This window comes from Polyodon spathula, chromosome 13 (genome assembly GCF_017654505.1).
Source record: "Polyodon spathula isolate WHYD16114869_AA chromosome 13, ASM1765450v1, whole genome shotgun sequence".
In the NCBI taxonomy this organism is placed as follows: Eukaryota; Metazoa; Chordata; class Actinopteri; order Acipenseriformes; family Polyodontidae; genus Polyodon; species Polyodon spathula.
The window spans coordinates 16,973,642-16,993,698 of record NC_054546.1 but is presented as its reverse complement, the minus strand read 5'-3'; the positions used below and the strand labels follow the sequence as shown (position 1 = coordinate 16,993,698).

Sequence of the window (20,057 nt, the reverse complement as noted above, 5' to 3'; positions counted from 1 at the left end):
TGTAGTTACAGTAAAATAAGTAAAAGTGTGAGAGGAATCCGAGCCAGTGGCTGAATGTATTTTAGGGGGAAACAATGTGAACACTGTATTGAAAGCTTTTCATGTGAGTTCTGGTGCATCTGTGCTGGGTAAAGAGATTGGGATTCTGTTAGGGGTGTTACCCAGCCATGTTATTTAACTGTAAAATGTACAAGTAATTTAACTGTATGAAGTATAGTGTTTTGCTTTTTTCAGGCAATTTCAAAATATTTGGACAATAAATGATTAAAAAGCATTAGATTATTCATTGGTTCATGCGTCTGTCAAAGCATTTTATTATCACTTCAAATGGTAACAAAATGGTAACAATAACCACATCTGGAGTTCCCTAATGTCCTGACAATATAGGCATAGAACACAAAAATGGTGTTTCCTCATCTAATTTGGTATCATCCCATGTCACGGTGGTGGCATCATCTAATTAAAAATTCTGCACAAGTTTTTAAACACATTGCAAAATACCAGCCATAAAATGTAAGTGCACTTCATAATGCAGCGTCTTGCACGTTGTTCAAGTGGAAAAAAAGTTGGGTCTTGTTCAGTGTTTAAATTGTATGTGACATGGGCTACTGTAGCACTTGTGTGTCACAATACATAAGTAACGGGCTCGATCCTTCATAACCCGCAGTATAGCACTAAACTAACTCACACCGATGTGAAGTCGCTTAGATTATTATTAATGCTGAATAGTTCCATAGCTTTTACGTTTAGTGGGTCTTAAGACACATCACGCGAACACAACCTTACACGCATTGCAGAGGAGCGTTTAATTTTACTTAGAATCACTATATTGTCTTTAATCACAATAATGTCTTTGAAAGCCCAGCTTCTGTTGGAAGTGCTTGTCTGTTAAACCCTGGCTCTTAGTGCTACGTGTTAATCAAACCGTTATCCCCACAACGTTAACAGTAAAGCTAACACTCAAGCAGCTCATAGAATACCTTGCGCCTTTGCAGTTCACTGTGGCATTTCTTCTAGATCAGTTCTGTGTGAGTGAAGTCTCTTTGCGGAAGTAAAATAAGCGGAAACTCTGATTGTGCATACTGTGCGACGAGGACCGTACAGAAAACTGACAGCTCTGTTTACAATACAATACAATTTAGAAAACAGTGCAAAGCTAAAGATTTCTTATGGAATACTAACTAAAACAATGTGACAATTTAATGAACTGCTACCCGCTAGCTACCGGATATGACTGGGAGGGTCTTATGAGAAGGTTCTTCACGTTGTGTAACACCAGACAACTGACCTTGCTCTTTTAAATGAAATACTTGGATCTTGTTGCACAAGCATTGCAACTGTGAAGTTGTGAGCAATTTCTTGATTTGGAGGACTATCTGTGACAGGTATATATTTTGCTTGAACAATTTCTAAGAAAATCCTGGCGCCGGGGAATTAAATAACGTCAGGAAGAATTGACACCTGTTGCCAATTATATACGCACTTTTAAATATTGTTTATGTGAGTGTTTATATATTTTTAGTTGATGTTTTCCAAGTTTGTAGGCTCTTTGTAGGGTTTTTTTTTTTTCTTCGATTGAAATGACAGGTATCAGCTCTGTGGTTAGTAAAGCGTAATTTTTAATTAATGTAACACAAGCCAATTTAGTTATGTCATTTCTCTCATAAATTAGTTTAAAAAATGGTGTAGCTTTAATGATTGCTTTTTTTGGCAATTCTGTTATGTCCTGTCTGATAATGATCAGTAGAAGTGACGGGGCCAGTGTTACAGTAATCACGTTCCATGGAGAACAACTGACCTTGGTGCTTTAGGTACCTTTCTGAAACCCAGGAATTAAAATCATCTCGATCTATGCAGTTTAAAAGTAGTATACATGAACTAACTAGCGCCTTGCAGCAGAAGTTACCACACACACACACACACACACACACACACACACACACACACATATATATATATATATATATATATATATATATATATATATATATATATAATATAATTTGAACACACGTCTCGGCTAAAAGCAGATAAGGTATAGACGAATTAAGGCCATGAAAAAATGTAAAAAATCATTTAGTGAAAAATTTTTTACATCCAGAGAAAATTTTTTAAAAACGGAACAAGTTAAATCAGTTATGAACACCTGGTGTAATTTTCAAAGTGCACAATCTCCCTTTACTAGGCTGATATGTGTTTTTTTTTTTTTGTTTTTTGTTTTTTGTATACATAGGATATGGGACTGTATAGGATTTAATCTCGAATTCAGTATGGCTACAGAAGGAACAGTTTCCAGCTCTGCTCCCCCTGGACTACCAACACCAGCTCGTAAAGAATATTACTGGCTTCGCTCTTTTGTAGCAGGAGGTAAGGAGAGCATGTTTTGATTGTAAGGAGATGTTATTTTAATGACACTAGGCTTAATTCAACAGTACTAAAATATTAAACTGGTGTCCTGAAATGTTTATGACCACCAGCTCTGCTACTGTGAACAAAAGCATTACAAACCAGATTGAAGAATGCTGTTCAAGAGCTATTGTGTGAACTGTTATCTACAGAGGTCTAAAATGTGCAGTTTTTTAAAGAACAGACATAGTTGCGCATTTTCAATTTAAATAATGATCTGGTCCTACACGAGGTTAAAGAAAGTTCTTAGTTGCCATGCATTACTCTCAGGGTGTCTGTTAAACCTCTTTACTTTCTAGACTGCTCATTTCACCTCAGCAGTGTCTTCATGGTCAAAGCGTGTTACTGGCTGAAAGCAAGTCAGTCAAAAGGGAAGCAGCTGATTGGTTAATGACAGCAATGAAGATGTTAATGACGGAGACCATTTCACTCTCCAGGTGAAATGACCAAGGGAGTGCAAGCATGGCTTTGAAATTCTATATTTCTATAACCTTGTGTAGTGCCACAATTCAGGTTTTAAAATGAAAATAAATGCTTACTGTAACATGTGCTTCTTTCAAAACTGCACATTAGAGACCAGTAAAGTGAAGTAAACAACAATTCACAGTTACGAAATTATTTTGTTAGCTACAACCATGTTAATTGTGTACAATCTAAACATTTATGACAGTACATGTAACAGTTTTGTATATGTGTTCTGCATAGGTGTTGCAGGATGTTGTGCCAAGACAACCATTGCACCTTTGGACAGGGTGAAGATTTTATTACAGGCTCATAATCCCCACTATAAAAATCTAGGTAAGCACATTTTTTTTATGGCATGATAAACCTCTCAATGTATTGTGGCAGAATAGGGAGAGGTAGTGGGGACACTACATTCCCAGAATGCCATAAGGCGGTACACCTGCCTCTAAGTTTAATGAGGGACACCTGCCTGTGATTAGTGTGCCACCTGCCTTTTGTTTGTGTGTGCTTATAAAGTTTTTTTTTTTTTTTTTTAAATCGGTAAACAGCTTAGCTGTCCAGTTTTAGTTAGTACTCCATGTGGGAGTTAGCTTTTTGCTTTGATTTTTCACTTTCATTTCTATAAATAATAAAAACGGCATGAGAGTGCTGTAAAACCTTCAATTCTTGTGTCTAGGTCTGCTTAAAAGGGGCTACATAGAATCTTAACTGTTAGTGATAAAACATATAGGGCTGTTTATTTTGGTTTGTTGAAACTATTCACTATCCAAAAAGAACTGCACACTTGTCCAAACCAACATCTCCATACTTAAAGGGCTAATAACCAAGCCTTTAAAAACAATGCATTCTCTCATTAGCACAACAACCTTGTCTCTTGTTGTTAAGCTTACTGTCCGTTATGTTATCCAGACTTAATTTTTTCAGGCACTTCCAGACTGAATAACTTAAAGAATGCATCTCAACTGGATTAGTGATTTGCTGTGTCTATACCACTTGTGTTGCTTGATGTTTTATTAGCTAGACATCATGTATAACTGTTTTAGTGATGCTTATTTTTTGTTTACACTATAAAGATGTAAACATTGATTTGTATGTGGTGTGTGATAAATATATATTCATTAAAAAAAATGATAAGACAAATAGCAACTTAAATGTTGTTTAAGATGGGTTTTGTTTGCTAATAACTTGTGATGAGTAGCAGGTTAATGTTTTGACAGTGTGGTAGTTGCAGTAGCATTATGTGGGGTGATTTCAGGGACCTCTGTATGCATGCTTCAGCAATGATGCCACAAAGCTTGATTTTTAATCAAGCTTTTTTAAATCGATTTTCTTGTAGGAGTTTTCGCCACTCTCCGTGCTGTTCCACAGAAGGAAGGCTACCTTGGTCTGTACAAAGGAAATGGAGCCATGATGGTTCGGATCTTCCCTTACGGAGCCATTCAGTTTATGGCATTTGACCAATACAAAAAGGTAGTTTCATTCATGAACATTTTTTAGTATAAAGTTTAGGCTGACCTGAAGCAATTGTCATGGGTTTGAGTATGGTGAACTTGCACTCTACTGTGCTTGAAGTTGTAGTTTCAGTCTTTTAAACAGTTTTGATTAACTGTATATTTCTGTACTTATTAGCAAGTATAGAAAAATGTCAGGAGCACAAATTAAAAACACTATACCACACTGTGGACCAGTGGTTAAAGTCCAGGGGCTTGTAACCAGAATGTCAGCAGTTCCAATCCCACCACTGCCACTGACTGACTCTCTGTGTGACCCAGAGCAAGTCACTTAACCTTGTTGTGCTCCATTCTGCGGACAAGGGGTGTAATCAAGGTCTAATTTTAAGTGACTCTGCATATAATGCAAGTTCACAGCCTACCTCTGTAAAGCACTTTGTGATGGTGGTCCACTATGAAAGGCGCTATATAAAAATAGATATTATTATTATAAATTGCATTGAGTGCTCAAATACTGTATTTATTTGTATATTAGTCTGTGGATTAGTGTAAGAGCCTGCAACAGCTAATAATCAGCTAGTTTGGATCAAGTTACCTTTTATATTGCTGGCAATACATAGCTGTGATGGTGGCCCTTCTATAAAGAATTGGGCTGATCTTAGGTATGTCTATTGCAGGGGGGGGGGGGCATGACATTAGGCATCCTTAATCTATAGAAGTGTGAAATTTTGTTTCTTAATCACCCCCTTTTTGTTCTTTAAGCCGAAATGTACAATAGGGTTGTTATTTTTCAGTTAATTTTATTATTTAAAAAATATTGAAATGTTTTCATCAGCACAAACTTAATGTGTCCACACAGTTACAGTGCTCCACTAATTTGGTTAATCCACCATAAAAATAGTAAAAATTGTACATTTTACTGTATAAGGGCCCCTCACTGAGTCACTGTTTTTAATATTTCATGTTTTATTGACGTATAATAAAGAGAGAGCACTGTACATATAACAAATACATTTCAAATGTTGTTTATTTTCAACAGTTACTGAGCAAAAAGTTAGGCATATCTGGACATGTTCACCGGTTAATGGCTGGATCTATGGCAGGTAAAGCTATTGTATTAAATTTCACAGAAAAAAAAAACCCTGCTTGCTACATGTGCATGATGCATGCAACCTTCACAACTTTTAGGACTGGACTCTTATCTGTATCTCTGTTTTATAATTAAATATACTTATAAACTTCATAATTGTAATTCTTTAATATTTTTATGTCGCTTTCCAATTAAGCAAACTCACAATATTTACACCTAAACTCACAAATTTCATAATCCCTTTATCTTCAACTCAAACAATGCCATCGGCCCAGACTTCCATTTTCTCAGATGAAGAGAAACTGTATTTTGATTATTTTCAAGCCTCAGAAATATCAGCATTTACAGGTTTAGCAAAACTTCCAGTTCCTTGATTTGTGACTCCTACTCTTTCTCCTCCGTTCCTAAGTCAATTAAAGATTCCTTTTTCCAGTGACGCGACATTAACCAAGAGCAGGGAAGGCCCCCTGCCCAATCTGCAAGCAATTTCAATTTGTGTGAGAGAAGTAACAAAGGAAAGCAGGATCTTAGGCAAATAGGGAAAGATAACAAAGGTGCACAGCGACAGACCTAGTCACCGGAAGCATTGTTACCAATTTAGTAAGTAAATCATTTTGTAATCAAAATACACATTCATCCCGCATTCATGTGTGTAAGATTGATCCCACTGCGTCAATCATGTTAAAGGTAATAGTAGAAAGTGTGTTTGCTAGGAATAGATATTTTTAACCCTTTAACATCCAAGTATTTTTGCATGGAGAAGAGCTCTGGTATTTATGTTGGTGTAGTAAATATGTTTTATAATGTATATGAAAACGTTGGCTTTTAAGTGTGGTGTATAAACACAGTGTGCTACAGAAGGGGGCAAAGTATGGACTCCTTTGTGATACAGCAATGGCAGTGGCACTGTACTGGCCGGATCCCTTATAAAAGATTGCATTAGTAAAATCTAGTTTAAGAAGCAGAGTGAAAACATGGTAAAGCATGGGTAAAAAAGGTACAGTAAGGAAAAACATAACGAAGACAGAGCTGATCTACTGTAGGATAAGCCTGATTGCTGTTATTGCTGTAATATATTTCTACAAGGTAGTTTTAAAATACAGGTTGCAAGGCATATGGATCCCTCTGCCCTGGTGCAAAGCCTGGTGCTGCATTCAGCAATGCTGCTCAGTGTCTTTTATTAGAGAAGTTGTGTGTATAGCTAGTGTGTATATCTATATCTATATCTATATATCTATCTATCTATATACACACACACACACACTTACATTTTATTTGCACGGCCCCATGAACTTTATATGATGCAATCATTTTTTATGTTTTTTTTGCAAATGTTTGTTTTGTTTAAGGTGTTAAGGTTCTTTTACCTGAGTTCAAAGTTCTAGTTGGCTACCATAGAAATTTTATGTGTTTTATATTTGTAAACATCAGCACCATCTAGTGCCCAGCAGTGTATTGCTAGTAATACAGAAAAAAACTTGATCCAAAGTAGCTGATCTTTATTTCTGCTGTATGTAGACACTTGGGCTGATCAGCCTGTTATATAGGTAACTAGATCCCAAAACTTGAGTAAAAGTCGTCAAACCTATCAACAAATAAAACACAGTATTTCAGTAGTTGTAAAAATAATCACTCAGAATTATTGGAAAGAAAAAGGTAAATAAAACAAGAACACATAATTTGAATCTACTTCCTTGATTGATTCAGCATTACAATATTACTGATTTCCGGTATGTTTTTTGCTTTGTTTTTTTCGCACTGGTTGTAGGAATCACAGCAGTCATTTGCACATACCCACTGGATGTCATTAGAGTGCGGCTTGCGTTTCAAGTAAAAGGTCACCACAGATACACTGGGATTATCCACGCTTTCCAGACCATTTACAAAAGCGTAAGCATTCGGATGAACTGTGATAAAACTGTATTGTATGTATTCAGGTATAATGCTATATAGCCTTTTCTAAAAACCATGACTGAAGAATTCACACTTCTAAGTACTGAAAGAAGCCCTAACGTAAGCTATACATTCAGTTATTATACACTCATTTTAACGATAAGAAATTAAAAGCATTCTAGGATTAATCAATGCACTGGTCAGAATGTCTGTTGAATTGGTTTCCATAAGGTTTACCTTTCATTCACATTAATACAAATTCTGTTCTTAAAGGAGTACTGTCATCTTACCTCTGATTAGCTTTATTGACATTATTAGAAATCCTTTGCTGCTTCATTTGTTTTTAGGCGATATTTAAAATGTAACACTATGCAACCTGCAACCAGCAGCAGCTTTGATTTATTGCAGTCGTTTAACAAATATGTATATAACAAACAACATCTGTCTTGTTTAAAACCACAGAGATATAGGGAACTGTTTAACCGTAATACCCATAGTGATACACAAAATAAATAATCACCTGGTGACATTGTGAATAATTCCACCTGCCTGATTTTAAATATTTCCTCTGTAACCACCTGCTGCTATCTGATTGTTCCATGTGTCATCAGTATTTTCTGATAGAGGCAACTTTTACTTGGGAACAGTCACCAGGAGAAAGATAATTATTATTCTAAACATCAATGTATCTGCTTCATGCAACAATGCTGGCACTCTGATTTGAAATGAGTGGCATATTTTGGGAACAAAACCAGCACTGTTGCAGGAGGGTGCATGATCTGAAACATTTTCTTTCTTGTGGTGAACGCTGTCATGTAAATGTTAAGAAATGTATCGCCCAGTTGAATTGACCCATGTGTGATTAAAAATATAACACCAAGATACCTAGATTTTTTTTGTAAGCACTGCAAGAAGTTCTGCAATACTTTAACGGGGTTCTAGCTAATTAAATAATTACATTTAACATATCTTACATTTGTAGTTTTGAAAGAAGCACATGTTATAGGCAATAAAATATATGGCCTTTTATTAAATAGGTTAAAGTATGTTCTCAGGCTTTAAGGTTGTCTTTTTAAAGTTTCACTTTATAGGTCATTTCACTTATTTCCTGCAAGTAAGGGATGCAAACTAAGAACTGTCTTTTACCTAGCATGGTATCGGATATCCTTTATTTAAAAGACAATATGTTTGCTTAATCATGTGCTTTCTTCAAAACTGCTCAAGTGAGTGTATATGGGACGTGCACAACAGGTACATTTATGTAACTGTTTTATTAGTTATAACCCATTTAAGTGCATAATAACTTCAGTTTCTATCTTTTTAAAGGAAGGAGGTGTCTCAGGATTTTATAGAGGACTAATGCCTACCGTCATAGGAATGGCCCCTTATTCAGGTAATATATCTGAAGAATACAATTTGGCAACAGTAAGCTTTGATTAGCTGCAAAAAGCTGAAGCCTCTCTTGTGGTAATTCCATTACAGGGTTTTCATTTTTCACCTTCGGGACATTGAAAAGCCTTGGACTTGCCCATGCACCCACCCTCCTTGGAAGACCTTCTTCAGATAACCCTGAAGTCCTAGTGTTGAAAACGCATATCAACCTGCTTTGTGGTGGAATAGCAGGAGCAATAGCGCAGACGATATCGTAAGTTTCACATTTATGCTCGCTGGATTTGTGTTAATTACATGCAGGCTGTAGAAATATGCAAAGCGCTTTCACATTGTGCATGCACGAGTATGGAGACATACTGCCGTATAATAATTTATTACAGGATTTAAAGGATTTACAGGATTTTTAAGGCTACTGTTTAGCTCTAAAAAGTCCTGAACACAATTGATTTTAGACGCTCAGTGTCCTTAATGATCGGTGCTATTACCAGTATTAATGTTTATCTGCCAAGTTATGACATAACAGAAGAACTTGGAGCTAAGATCAAGAGCAATGGGATTTAAAATATATAATGATAATTAAATAAAACTTGTCACCTGGTGGCGTGGTGTGCAGGATGAGTTGTGCAGACGGCGGGTGCAGGTCCCTGCTGGCTATGGAGGCAAAGCCAGCAGGGACTGTTTCTCCTCATCGCACTACACCTTACAGGCCAGATGCCTGGTAACCTCAAATAAACACCTGTAGGGCTGGCCTTTGTCCTTCAGAGGTCGGTAGCATGCCGACATCCACTTTCTCATTATTGTAATGTTTTTACTGGTCATGCTCTTTTTCTGTTTTTTCTAAGATCCTTTTTAAATAGCTATTATCACTATTATATCAGTCATTGTTTTGTCAAACATTTAACTGCAGATTTTGAAGTTATTTTTTTATGACACAGGTGAACTTTTTCAGGACTGTAATATAACTCAGTCTTGGTTTCAGTCTGACTGTGGCAGGTATAACGATCCCATCTGCAACCCCACACCCACGCAAGATGCTTCAGACATACTCATGGTTTTCCAAAATAAACCCACAAATGACGTCTTCTGATTAACAGGACTCTTTCAGTGGGCAGTTTTTGATTGAAATGTGTGTCATTTATAAAAGATACTTGTGTAGGACCACTGTTGTGTGTCATGTTTAAGATTACTCTTACAAGACCTGTGTTTTAACAGCTATCCACTGGATGTAGCGCGACGTCGGATGCAGTTGGGATCAGTCCTGCCAGATTCTAAGAAATGTCTGTAAGTATTCATTCCAATTAATGACTGAATAAAGAAGAAATCCTTTATGTGCATTACAATCTTTAAAAAAATAATGTACAATATTGCTTAAAGTAACATATGAAGTTTACTTTACGTAGGTTTAAGTGGATTCCATTGTACTAATTCTTTCACGATAGCTACTTTGAGATTTTAACATGTTTTTCAATTATGGAAGTGCAGGTTTTTTTTCTTTTCAGTGGTTCAGATCTGTAGAATTAAAGGGATGCTAACATTAACAACCTGAATAATACAGGGACATCAGGCCAATAAAAATGATCCGATTTTACATTACTAATGATCAAAACAGGGTGAGCATAATTCCACAGCTAAGATATATCAGAGCAACAAAACTGGGCAAACGATAGGAACAATAATAGAAAAAAGGCCTTATTGTATGAACTACAGAATGTAGCATACTGATAAGTACACACAACACCTTCTCACAGGTTTTAATCTAAACAGGTTAAGGGGTTTCTTTTTTTTCTCTCCACAGCTGCTTTAAAAATAACTTTATTATTACCCTGAAAAATAAAATGCAAAAAGAGAAAATTACTTGTGTTGCATTAAAAAAAAAAAAAGTCATTCAATTGCACTACAGTAGTGGACTAACAGGTTTACACAGGTGTATGAGAAGCATTTGCTAAAAATTATTTATTTTGTTGAAATTAAATTAACGATTTACAGCTTAGTATTGTAACTTTGACAGGGAGCGACAGATTTATTTACAACTGACATTCCCCTTCTCTTTTGACAGTACATTGTCCAGCACGCTGAAGCATGTGTACACCACGTATGGAGTGAAGAAAGGGCTGTACCGTGGGCTTTCCCTGAACTACATTCGCTGTATTCCCTCCCAGGCTGTTGCTTTTACCACCTATGAGTTTATGAAGCAGACCTTATATCTCAACTGAGGACACATTCTGTGATATACCCAGCACAATATACATGTTTTTTAATAAGTCAGTGGAATTATCTGCCAACAAAAACAACGGTTTCACAAACCTGTAGAAAGTTGTACGACAATTGCTGATAATCAGCGATAAGGCTATCACCAGCTGTTAAAAGGAAAACTGTAATTTACAGCCTTAAATAGTGGTTTAAAAAGCCAGTTTAATGAATGTCCTCTTGCCGATAGCTTTTTGAAATCAATCTATTTTTGTATTATTTGTTGTTTTATTGTGATTGATTTGTTTTCACAAGGAAGAAAGTAGATGTTTGAGTATTCTTTTGAAATATTCTTTAAAAATTCTAATGAAAAAAGTGAATGTTCTTTTTTTAATCAACTGGAAAAAAAATAGCAGTGTTTTTGAGTAGAGGCAGTAAACCTGAACCCTGTATCCCACTAAATTACAAACTCACTTTCTGTAATAGGAAACATTTTATTTATTTCTGCTGTTAACACTTTTACCAGTATCACACTTCACAAAAAGCTTTTTTTTTTTAAATGTTATCTTTATACTAATGTTTTGCCAAAAGAATACATTTCAAGCAAGTTTTTGAATATTTATTTCAGCACTTTTTCTTTATTATTTAAGAAAGCTGTTGCACATTCTGCTGCAGTAAAGTAGCAGAAGCAACACTATTTCACATAGAGGCAAGTAGCTTTCAAGGCGAAGGAAGCTTGTGCCCTTATAGCTGAAACTACCTGTAAGGACCTAAACAAACTAGAATGGCAGCAAAGTATGAACAGTGTAAAATGTAACTACTGACCGAATAGCAGTTTTTAAAATCACCATAAATAGGCACCTCCTGTAAATTCTCTTCTTCAGCAGCTCAGATCTAACCTCATGTTTTGGAAACTCATTGGCAAAATGTATCCAGCACCCGTATTGTAGGTCTGCGACTTTCTGTTTAGAGACCAAAAGCTTTCAGTGATTCTCAAGGTCAGGTTTGATTTTGTGTCATGCAATTAAGTAGTATTTTTTATAAAGCTGCTGCTGCACAGCCTATGGTTGTCACGCTATGGTGTCATTTTTTTAGGGATCTGGATGAATGAGAATGCACATTTTAGTTATACTGGATCTAGTTTAATGATTCAAATAGAGGTGGGAATTATCTTCCTTCTACGTAGTGCAAGTCCCACTGATGTTTTCCTGCAGGGGTGATTGATTGACTCCCTGGTCACTAAATACAATACAATACAGTGGAATGAAGTGCGCAAAAGAACACCTTTCTGTATTTAAGGCTGGTTGTATTAAGATCATTGAACTAGACCTCATTGTTTTTGTATTTGATACACAGCTGTATTCTATGATTCTCACTCTAGTGTCTTTTTAATGTATCGGTGCATTGTTTTAACCTCTCTTCCACTGGGGTTGCACTGCTTTTGTTCACAAATACACCAATGTGTTATTTTAGTTTTGTAGCGGAAGATATCCATTTTAAAACCATAGTAGTGAATAAGGAAATAGGGAAAAGCTCATTTAGTTTACATATTATAATATATATTTGTATATTTTATGATCTTTAATTTTGTGGTTGTGACCTTCATCTTTACATACACGCATACTCGCTAACCCTAGTGTAAATAGAATAGCATAAACATGTACTTTTCATTTAGTAACTGACCTCTTCCTTTCCAAGTCTCTGGACCGCATGTGGGTGATGTTTCAGCAGCTTTTGTTCACTAAAATAAGCAAGAATGAAAACGAGTAAGATTCTAGAGTCACTGCAATGTCTTCCAATAATACTTTCCCATTTGGTTTGTAATGGAGACATACGCAGGTGTTAAAAACCTTACACAATTGTTCTTTTGGAATTTGATTCTTCTGATCAGGTTCTTAATAATAGAGAACATTCTTTTCTTTTTTAAAACTTGTCTTCTTACTACACTTATTACATGGTTCCCTTATATTCAGAGTGATGGGGTATATAGTCTTTCACAAGAAACACTTGAGTCATTTCTGCTGCACAAAATCTTAGTTTTTTTTTTTTTTTATTGTTTCTCAATAGTTGCATTTAATATCAAATGTTTTCCACTCAGCATTTATCATGCTTCATTTTCAATTCTGAAAGCATTGGAGTTGAAGAACATTTTTTTTATTTTTTCTGATAAAATATATTACTATTAATACAATTGTAATGCACTGTGTGCACATAGTACTGCTGTGACGTGTAGTTGGTCTTTTAGACAACACAATCATATATATTGTTTAACCAGAATCTACTGTATTTTGTACTTTTGATCTATGCTAATTTGTAGCAGTGGTGACAAATTCTAAGTAAGTAGTGCTGTGAATGTTCTGGTGTGGTACTGAGGAAAATAACTATATTAGACATGATAACATTATATGTTTCAAATTTGCAAATACAAAGCTATGCCTGGTAGTACTATTATATTCTATATACATGAGTCCTTCTGATACATTATTTATGTGTGGTGTTTATGATTGTCTTTTACTGTAATACAGGTTGAAGGGATGTCATTTTTTTCCCCCTGGTTTGCTTTGTGGGAGCAGTGTCTTTGAAATAACGGACATTGTTATTTTAAAAACAAAATGTATGTGGTTTGAATAAATGTGTGGTTTTCAAATGTGTTCAGTCTTTTAATTATTTCTCAGTAGCAAAAAAAAAAAAAAAAAAAAAAAAAAACTTTCAATGGAAATAGTTAAATTAGAGCATCTTGTTACATTTTGAGACACTGAGAAAGGGAAATCAAATCTTGGACTGTACATCCATCCCCCTAACGCGGTGGTTTTCAGCCTGTGGTATGCACACCAGTACTGGTGTGTGGCAGGCTTGCAACTGGTACACACCAAGTGTTCTTTATGACAATATGATTCATCAACCACAACGCTCCCTCAATCGTAATGTATCTGTTTGTACTACTGAATCACAGAAATTAGAATAGGGCTATTTGTTGTGAACTTTTAAGGTTACTTGTGGAGAACCAAAGCAGCCGTTCTGTTGTTGATTTCAGTGAGAAAATCAGTTGTAAGGGGGTAGGGCTCTCTTTTAGGTTACACATAGTTACTGGTACACCGGGTGGTCCCTGCTGGAAACACTGGTACTTGAGATGAAAAGGTTGAAAACCACTGCCCTAACTAACAGTAGCTAGGACATACACGTGGCTGTGCACCATCAGTAAAGTAACCCCTGCATCGGAACCTGCTCACCTGAGATGAGATGAGCTGCTCACTAGCCTTGTGCATTTGGTTGATTGAAGATATTGAGAAACACTTGCATGCAAAACATTTATCATATAATTTTTTCTTCTTGTATTACAAGAATTGCAGAGGAACAAAAATATATAAATGAAGAATATTGTAAAATAATTATGGGTCAGTGTGGGTATAAATCGTACAAGAGGAGCATTTCAGAGACAAAATGAACGTGTTCTCTGCTTTCACTAACAAGAGACTTTCAAACTGTTCTTCAGAGAATCATTTACTGCCTTTAAGCACAGTACAGAAACCAGGACCAGAGGACACAGTTGGAAATTAAGTAGAGATAGACTTAGGACAGTGAAAAAGAGACACTTCTTCACACACAGATTGGCAAAGTTCTGAGATCATTCAGCTACTCTGAACTGGACAAGCTTAGATGGGCCGAATGGCCTCCTCTCCTTTATAAATGCTCTTATGTTCTTATATGGTTCAGTTTTAAACTGCATGGCACAGACGAAATAAAGATTTTCTTTTTACATATTATTAAGGAGTCTTTTAGCAGATGCTTTTATCCAAAGCGACTTACAGAGATTAAGGGGTGAAAGATGCATCAACAACTGCTGCTGAAGAGTCACTTACAATAGGACCTTGGTTTTATTTCATACTATTATTAAACAAAAATGTGTAGATTAACCTTTTAACAGTTCATGTGGCTTTAATTTCAAATATGTCACTTTTGTGAATATCCATCTTGCATTCCAGTTTATTTTCTCATACTCAGAAAGATATGTGGTGTTTGGCGGCCTCTGCAGGTCTGAGTAAAAGTTGTCCATTTAATACTGTATCAATTTATATCCTTTTGTCACACCAACTAAGTCAAAATTCAACATCCATAATACTTAAAATAATTTTATAAAACATGTATCCTTCAAATACTTCTTGTATTTCATTGTATCGGGAAAGAATTTTCTATTTTCCTGATGAGAAATTGTTTGACAATTCATGGGGTTGTAAGGATAGAGCAGAGGAAGCAGAAACAAGTTGTCTGTGGTACAGTAGCAGACAGAGAGAGCCCGGACTTAGGAGCGGTCTTGGAGGAGACCGCACTTGAAATTAGGATAGGAAGAGATCCCCAAACGATGAGCCATCCTGTTAGGACCAGGCTTGGTTATGAAGGCTGCTAGCCCCGAGGATCTGAAAAACACATAAAAGGGCTCTGACTCGGCAGAGGCACCTCTCGGGGTGAAATGAACAGTCCTGGTGCATTAGGATCTAAAAGGAAAGGATAGTAAAGGGTTCCCTGACTAAACTAGTGCTGCCCTCGGATGAGGTGAGGCACAGGCCTCCGAAGCTGGAAACAGAGAGGCATCTCGCAGGGAACCTACAAAAGAGAGAGATGGGTTAGTCTGAGACTCGAGCACTGAACAGAGCCTCATGTGGCGAGGTAAGATAAGCGCATGAGCTGTGAAAGGATAGTGTGGCCGGGGTCCCCTCTGACTCACGCGATGAGAACCTCCCTATGCAAAGGAAGAGGTAGCGTAGTTGACCTGAGGTCGGGGAAGTGAGCCTTCACTTGCCCCCCAAAGGATGGACCCCAGTTCTCCGCAGAAACCTCACAGTGAGAAAAACAACAGAATTTACGCCAGTCCATAAAATAAAAGCTTGGCGAAGAGGAAAAAACCCTTTGGTTATTAGGGGAAACCTCTGGTGGTCCTGTTGGTAAGGTAGCCCCAACTCTGGGCATGCTAGCTGTTTTCTGTGTCAAGTATTATTAGAGGAAAGTTGGAGCATTGGAATCTCTGGAGGCGGCAGTTGCAGATTGAAACGATAGATTAAAGCAAGTTTGAACTTTTGCATGCTGCAGTAGTGAGCAGATCTGAAGCAATGAGTAAAGATCTGCTATAGTGAGGCGTGGCTAACTGTAGAGGGCAGGATCTGGTGAAGCAGCAATATTAACAGTGTGTAGTGGACTGCCATCGGTAGTGTGCAGTGGCCTGCTGTAAAGAGCAGAGATCTGCTGAAGCGAAGATCTTAACAGTATGTGGTGGACTGTCGTCAGTAGTGGCTGAAATGAGTGAAAAGAAACTTGGGATATATGAGTAAATTTAAGCTGCATGGGATTGCAGGAGATTGTTGTACAGTTGCCTGTTGTCTGGAATTTTGATAGGACGTTGATACTGGTCTTTAAGTGTTAAGGCGATTTAGATGGGAGCCAAAGATGAGGCTGCTTTTGGCAGAGATGTAGAATGCATTGCTCTGAGGCCACTGCAAAACCTGTTGATTTGATCAGGAGCAGTCTGAGTGTATTGTCCATTACAAGGTAGGAAGACGCTTTGACTGAAACGTTGATAATCGTAGGACATGGTTTCCGTATCTGACTGGCAGCTCACATATGAAATATTAATCTTCCAAAGTAAAATTAATCCTGATTTGAAAATACTTTACTTTCGCAGTGAAAGAGGACTAGCTAAAATATATAAAACTTGTGGTGTTATACTGCCATCTAGAGGTTATGATTAAAATAAAACCATTGGCTTTCGAAAGTGATGCAGGGTAGAATATATATATTGATTATTGTGATTAATAATCTTTGTGATTGGAATGTTTATCCTAAATACTCTGATGTTGTATCATGATTGTATTTGAAAATAGCAAGACCGCATTTACAGATGTAAAGAAAAATACATTGATAAGTATATAAATGATTTACTAGATTAAAGGTATTCTGGATTTTTTATTATAATTTTTTTTTTTACTGGCATTAAAATCTGTTCGAGGGTTTGATTAAACTACTGTTTTATTATCGAGTTAACAAACATTTCTCTTGATTTTGTGTTTACCGGTGTTCTGTAAAAGAAAATGAAAGTATGACAAACCTAAAAAATTCACGTTGGGACTCCATACAGATACAGGATACAGGACTGATCAATGAATCAGGCTACAAGGACACTCAATCCTTGTTCATGAGAGGCACAGTGTTTGCTGGTATTCATTTCACCCAAGGTTTGAATGACTTAATTGTACTAACTATTTGACCAACTTTGCAAAATCCTCTGTAATCGTTAATACCTGCTCCTGAAGAGTTTTCTTCCCCAGATGTAGTAAACTGTGTTTACATATAGTAAAATAAACAGTCATGCCCATGCCCTACACATAGACACGCACACACATGAATATAAAATATATATACGCCATTTCTTGCCAGCCTTTCACATTCACTTCAAGGAGAGACAAACTCATCTTTTGTTTTCTGAAGGAAGAACAAGTTCACTTTCCACACACCTCTATCTTTCTGCTACATTTCTGTTATGCAGTAAATCAAGTTTAAAGTAATGAACTTGCATAACACTATGTAACACAATTTTTGTTCCTGGGTAGTAAGTGTTATTTCCTAATTGCTTATGCCTCAAAAGTATAGGAAATGGCTATTATTCCCCACAAACTTTGCTTTTGTGACCAGGACAGTGATATTTCAAAATATTACTATTTCTAATGGGAAAACGGGCAAATGTGTGTCTTTTCGTTCACATAAAGTCCGAAAAAAACAACATATGAATCCAAATTAACATGTATGTATACTAAAGTAATACAAAAATGACTACATTTAGAAGTGAGTAGTTTTTCGAGATTTACGATTATACTGTAAACACAGTAAAGTTAAGGAAGCATTAATCAGCAATGCAGGAATATCGCCTGGCTTTCATTTGACTGACAATACATTTTATTTCCAGTAGATGGCAGTAAATATACACCTTGCCCAAATTTGAAACAGTCTACACAGGAATAATTCAGTTTTCAAAACCTTTTTATTTCAACAAGGAAATTAAATATGCATATTAGGTACAACAATAATCCAATTATCAAGGGGTATTCAAAATACAGTTCTATGCTGATGGCGACATGCAATTGAAATTTGTAATGTTCCTGTTGGTTTATGCTAATAATTAAAGATTCAGAGAAGACCAAAACATGAAGATTTGAAGTAGTTTGTTAACACATTTTAAAGACAATTAGAATACGTTTTTGCCTTCTATTTCGGTAAGCCATTTCTACAAGGTAAGACGATCATGATTGATCATTTCTGATCAGATCATTTGACAGACGTCTTCTATTCAAACCAGGATACAGCTCAATAATAATATTCACAATAAGGCTGATGTGATTCCTGTTACTGTCTCATTGGCTATTGGAGACCACTTAATAGTGGCGGCTTGTGTATACGGGGGCAAGGGGTGCCGTCTCACCAGTTTAAATTAATAAGTAATAATAATAATAATCTAAATTAAACAGTAGCTACTATTATTAACATTACGATATTTGTTACCTGCATTACAATACGTTATTTCTCACCTCTGCCGCACACAGTAATGGGGTGGGAGGAACAGATCAGAAGCCTGGTTTCCAATTGGTTCTGGGGCGCTGAAGCCTTTCGCCCCTGGAGCACATGTGCAGTAGTGATTTCTGAGCTCTTCGCATGTGGAAGCAATGTGAGTTTTCATTGAGCTCTGGGGCACTGAACCCAGAGCCCGTGACAGTTCTGAAAGTGTATAGCTGTCATGACTACAGAATGATATTCCAAACAATCAAGTCACTTTTAAAATAGGTGAATTATGTTTTAATGTCATAATTACAGTATGTGCCTGCAGAAAAGAAAGTAGATGTCTGATGTACCTGATTAAACCTGGTACCCTACATTTGTTTTCCCTCTGCACTAAAAGTAATACTTAAGCATAGGGCGATATGGTTATTCATACTGTATTTATATCAAATGCTAGTTATTTACAGCGCCTACTACTTCTGTAGGCCTATTTATTTGAATATACAGAAATCAGTAGCCTAGTATCTCTGGTCATTTATATCACTGGCTTTCGTTCCAGTAACGTAATGCACAGTATAATTACCAGAGGATAACTGAAGAACAGTTAAATACAGTACATCATGTATAAGTAGTATGTAATGTTTTTATGTTATACATGTATTTGGCAGAGGTGAAATATGGGGGTTACGGTTGGGGGATAAAATAAGAGTTGGTTCTCCGACGCCCCACCCCTCTCAAAGTTCACCAGCCACCAATGCACTTAATTCTAAAGGAGCATAATCCTTAAAGTTACCAATACAAGGGTTTTAGTAGAGTAGAACATCTTAAAATTTACAAGATGCCAGGCTACTTTAGAGGGTTAAAATACTCGAAAACTGGTTCTACATTCTCTTTGCACGTGAGACCACACTTGGAGTACAGTGTACTAGGGTTAGGCGATATACCTCAAAAAATATATCATGATATTTTAGATGTTTAAGACAATATAAAACATATATCACAGTGTGTACTATGTCCAATTCTAGTCACCACAGTACCAGTTGTGGCCCTGAAGAGAGTCCAACAAAGGGCAGCCAGACTGAGCTCTAAAGATACACTGAAAGAATTGAATCTACTGAGCCTGGAACAATGCAGAATTAGAGGCATGATTGAAGTATTTAAAATCTTAAAATTAGTTGATATAATGAACCCTAATCAATACTTTAAGTGCAGTACAGAAACCAGCAGAGGACACAGTAGGAAATTAAGTGGAGATAGACTTAGGGCAGAGGGAAGGAGACACTTCTTCACACAAAGAGTGGTGAGGCTATGCAGTGGGTTACCTAGTCATGTTATTGAGGTAGATTTACAAGGTACACATTTGCTATTATGATTAAGAAAAACAAAAGACTTTTACACTAAATTGCTTAGAAGTTTGTTTGACCATCTCACAATATTAAAAAATAATAATATTCCCCTATTTTAAACTGTCTACTCTTGGGCCCTACATCTACTACCAGTCACCCCTTGAACATTGAACAGTACTTATGAATCAATGCAGCTGGGCTTAGCTACAGAAGAATTTAAGAACACATGAACATTGTGTCCATGAATTCTCAACTCAGTAGCAATAATGTGGCTTGACAACTCATTCC

General features: G+C 36.4%; 1 protein-coding gene across 1 annotated transcript; it reads left to right on the top strand.

Moving 5' to 3' along the window:
- Positions 1–1,067: 1,067 nt before the first annotated feature.
- On the top strand, positions 1,068–13,517 carry slc25a16 (solute carrier family 25 member 16). The gene is made up of 10 exons (XM_041269448.1): positions 1,068–1,385; positions 2,234–2,367; positions 3,112–3,204; positions 4,208–4,341; positions 5,362–5,425; positions 7,181–7,302; positions 8,632–8,698; positions 8,788–8,950; positions 9,910–9,978; positions 10,754–13,517. Exons 2-10 carry the CDS (start codon positions 2,271–2,273, stop codon positions 10,908–10,910), a joined length of 966 nt encoding a protein of 321 aa, XP_041125382.1. The 5' UTR covers positions 1,068–1,385; positions 2,234–2,270; the 3' UTR covers positions 10,911–13,517.
- Positions 13,518–20,057: the final 6,540 nt, after the last annotated feature.

Bases quoted from the DNA above. Each gene is read 5' to 3' on its own strand.
- slc25a16 (XM_041269448.1), top strand. From the start codon at position 2,271: ATGGCTACAGAAGGAACAGTTTCCAGCTCTGCTCCCCCTGGACTACCA. The intron at 5,426-7,180 runs GTAAAGCTATTG...CACTGGTTGTAG, and splicing joins AATGGCTGGATCTATGGCAG to GAATCACAGCAGTCATTTGC. The intron at 8,951-9,909 runs GTAAGTTTCACA...GTGTTTTAACAG, and splicing joins GCAATAGCGCAGACGATATC to CTATCCACTGGATGTAGCGC.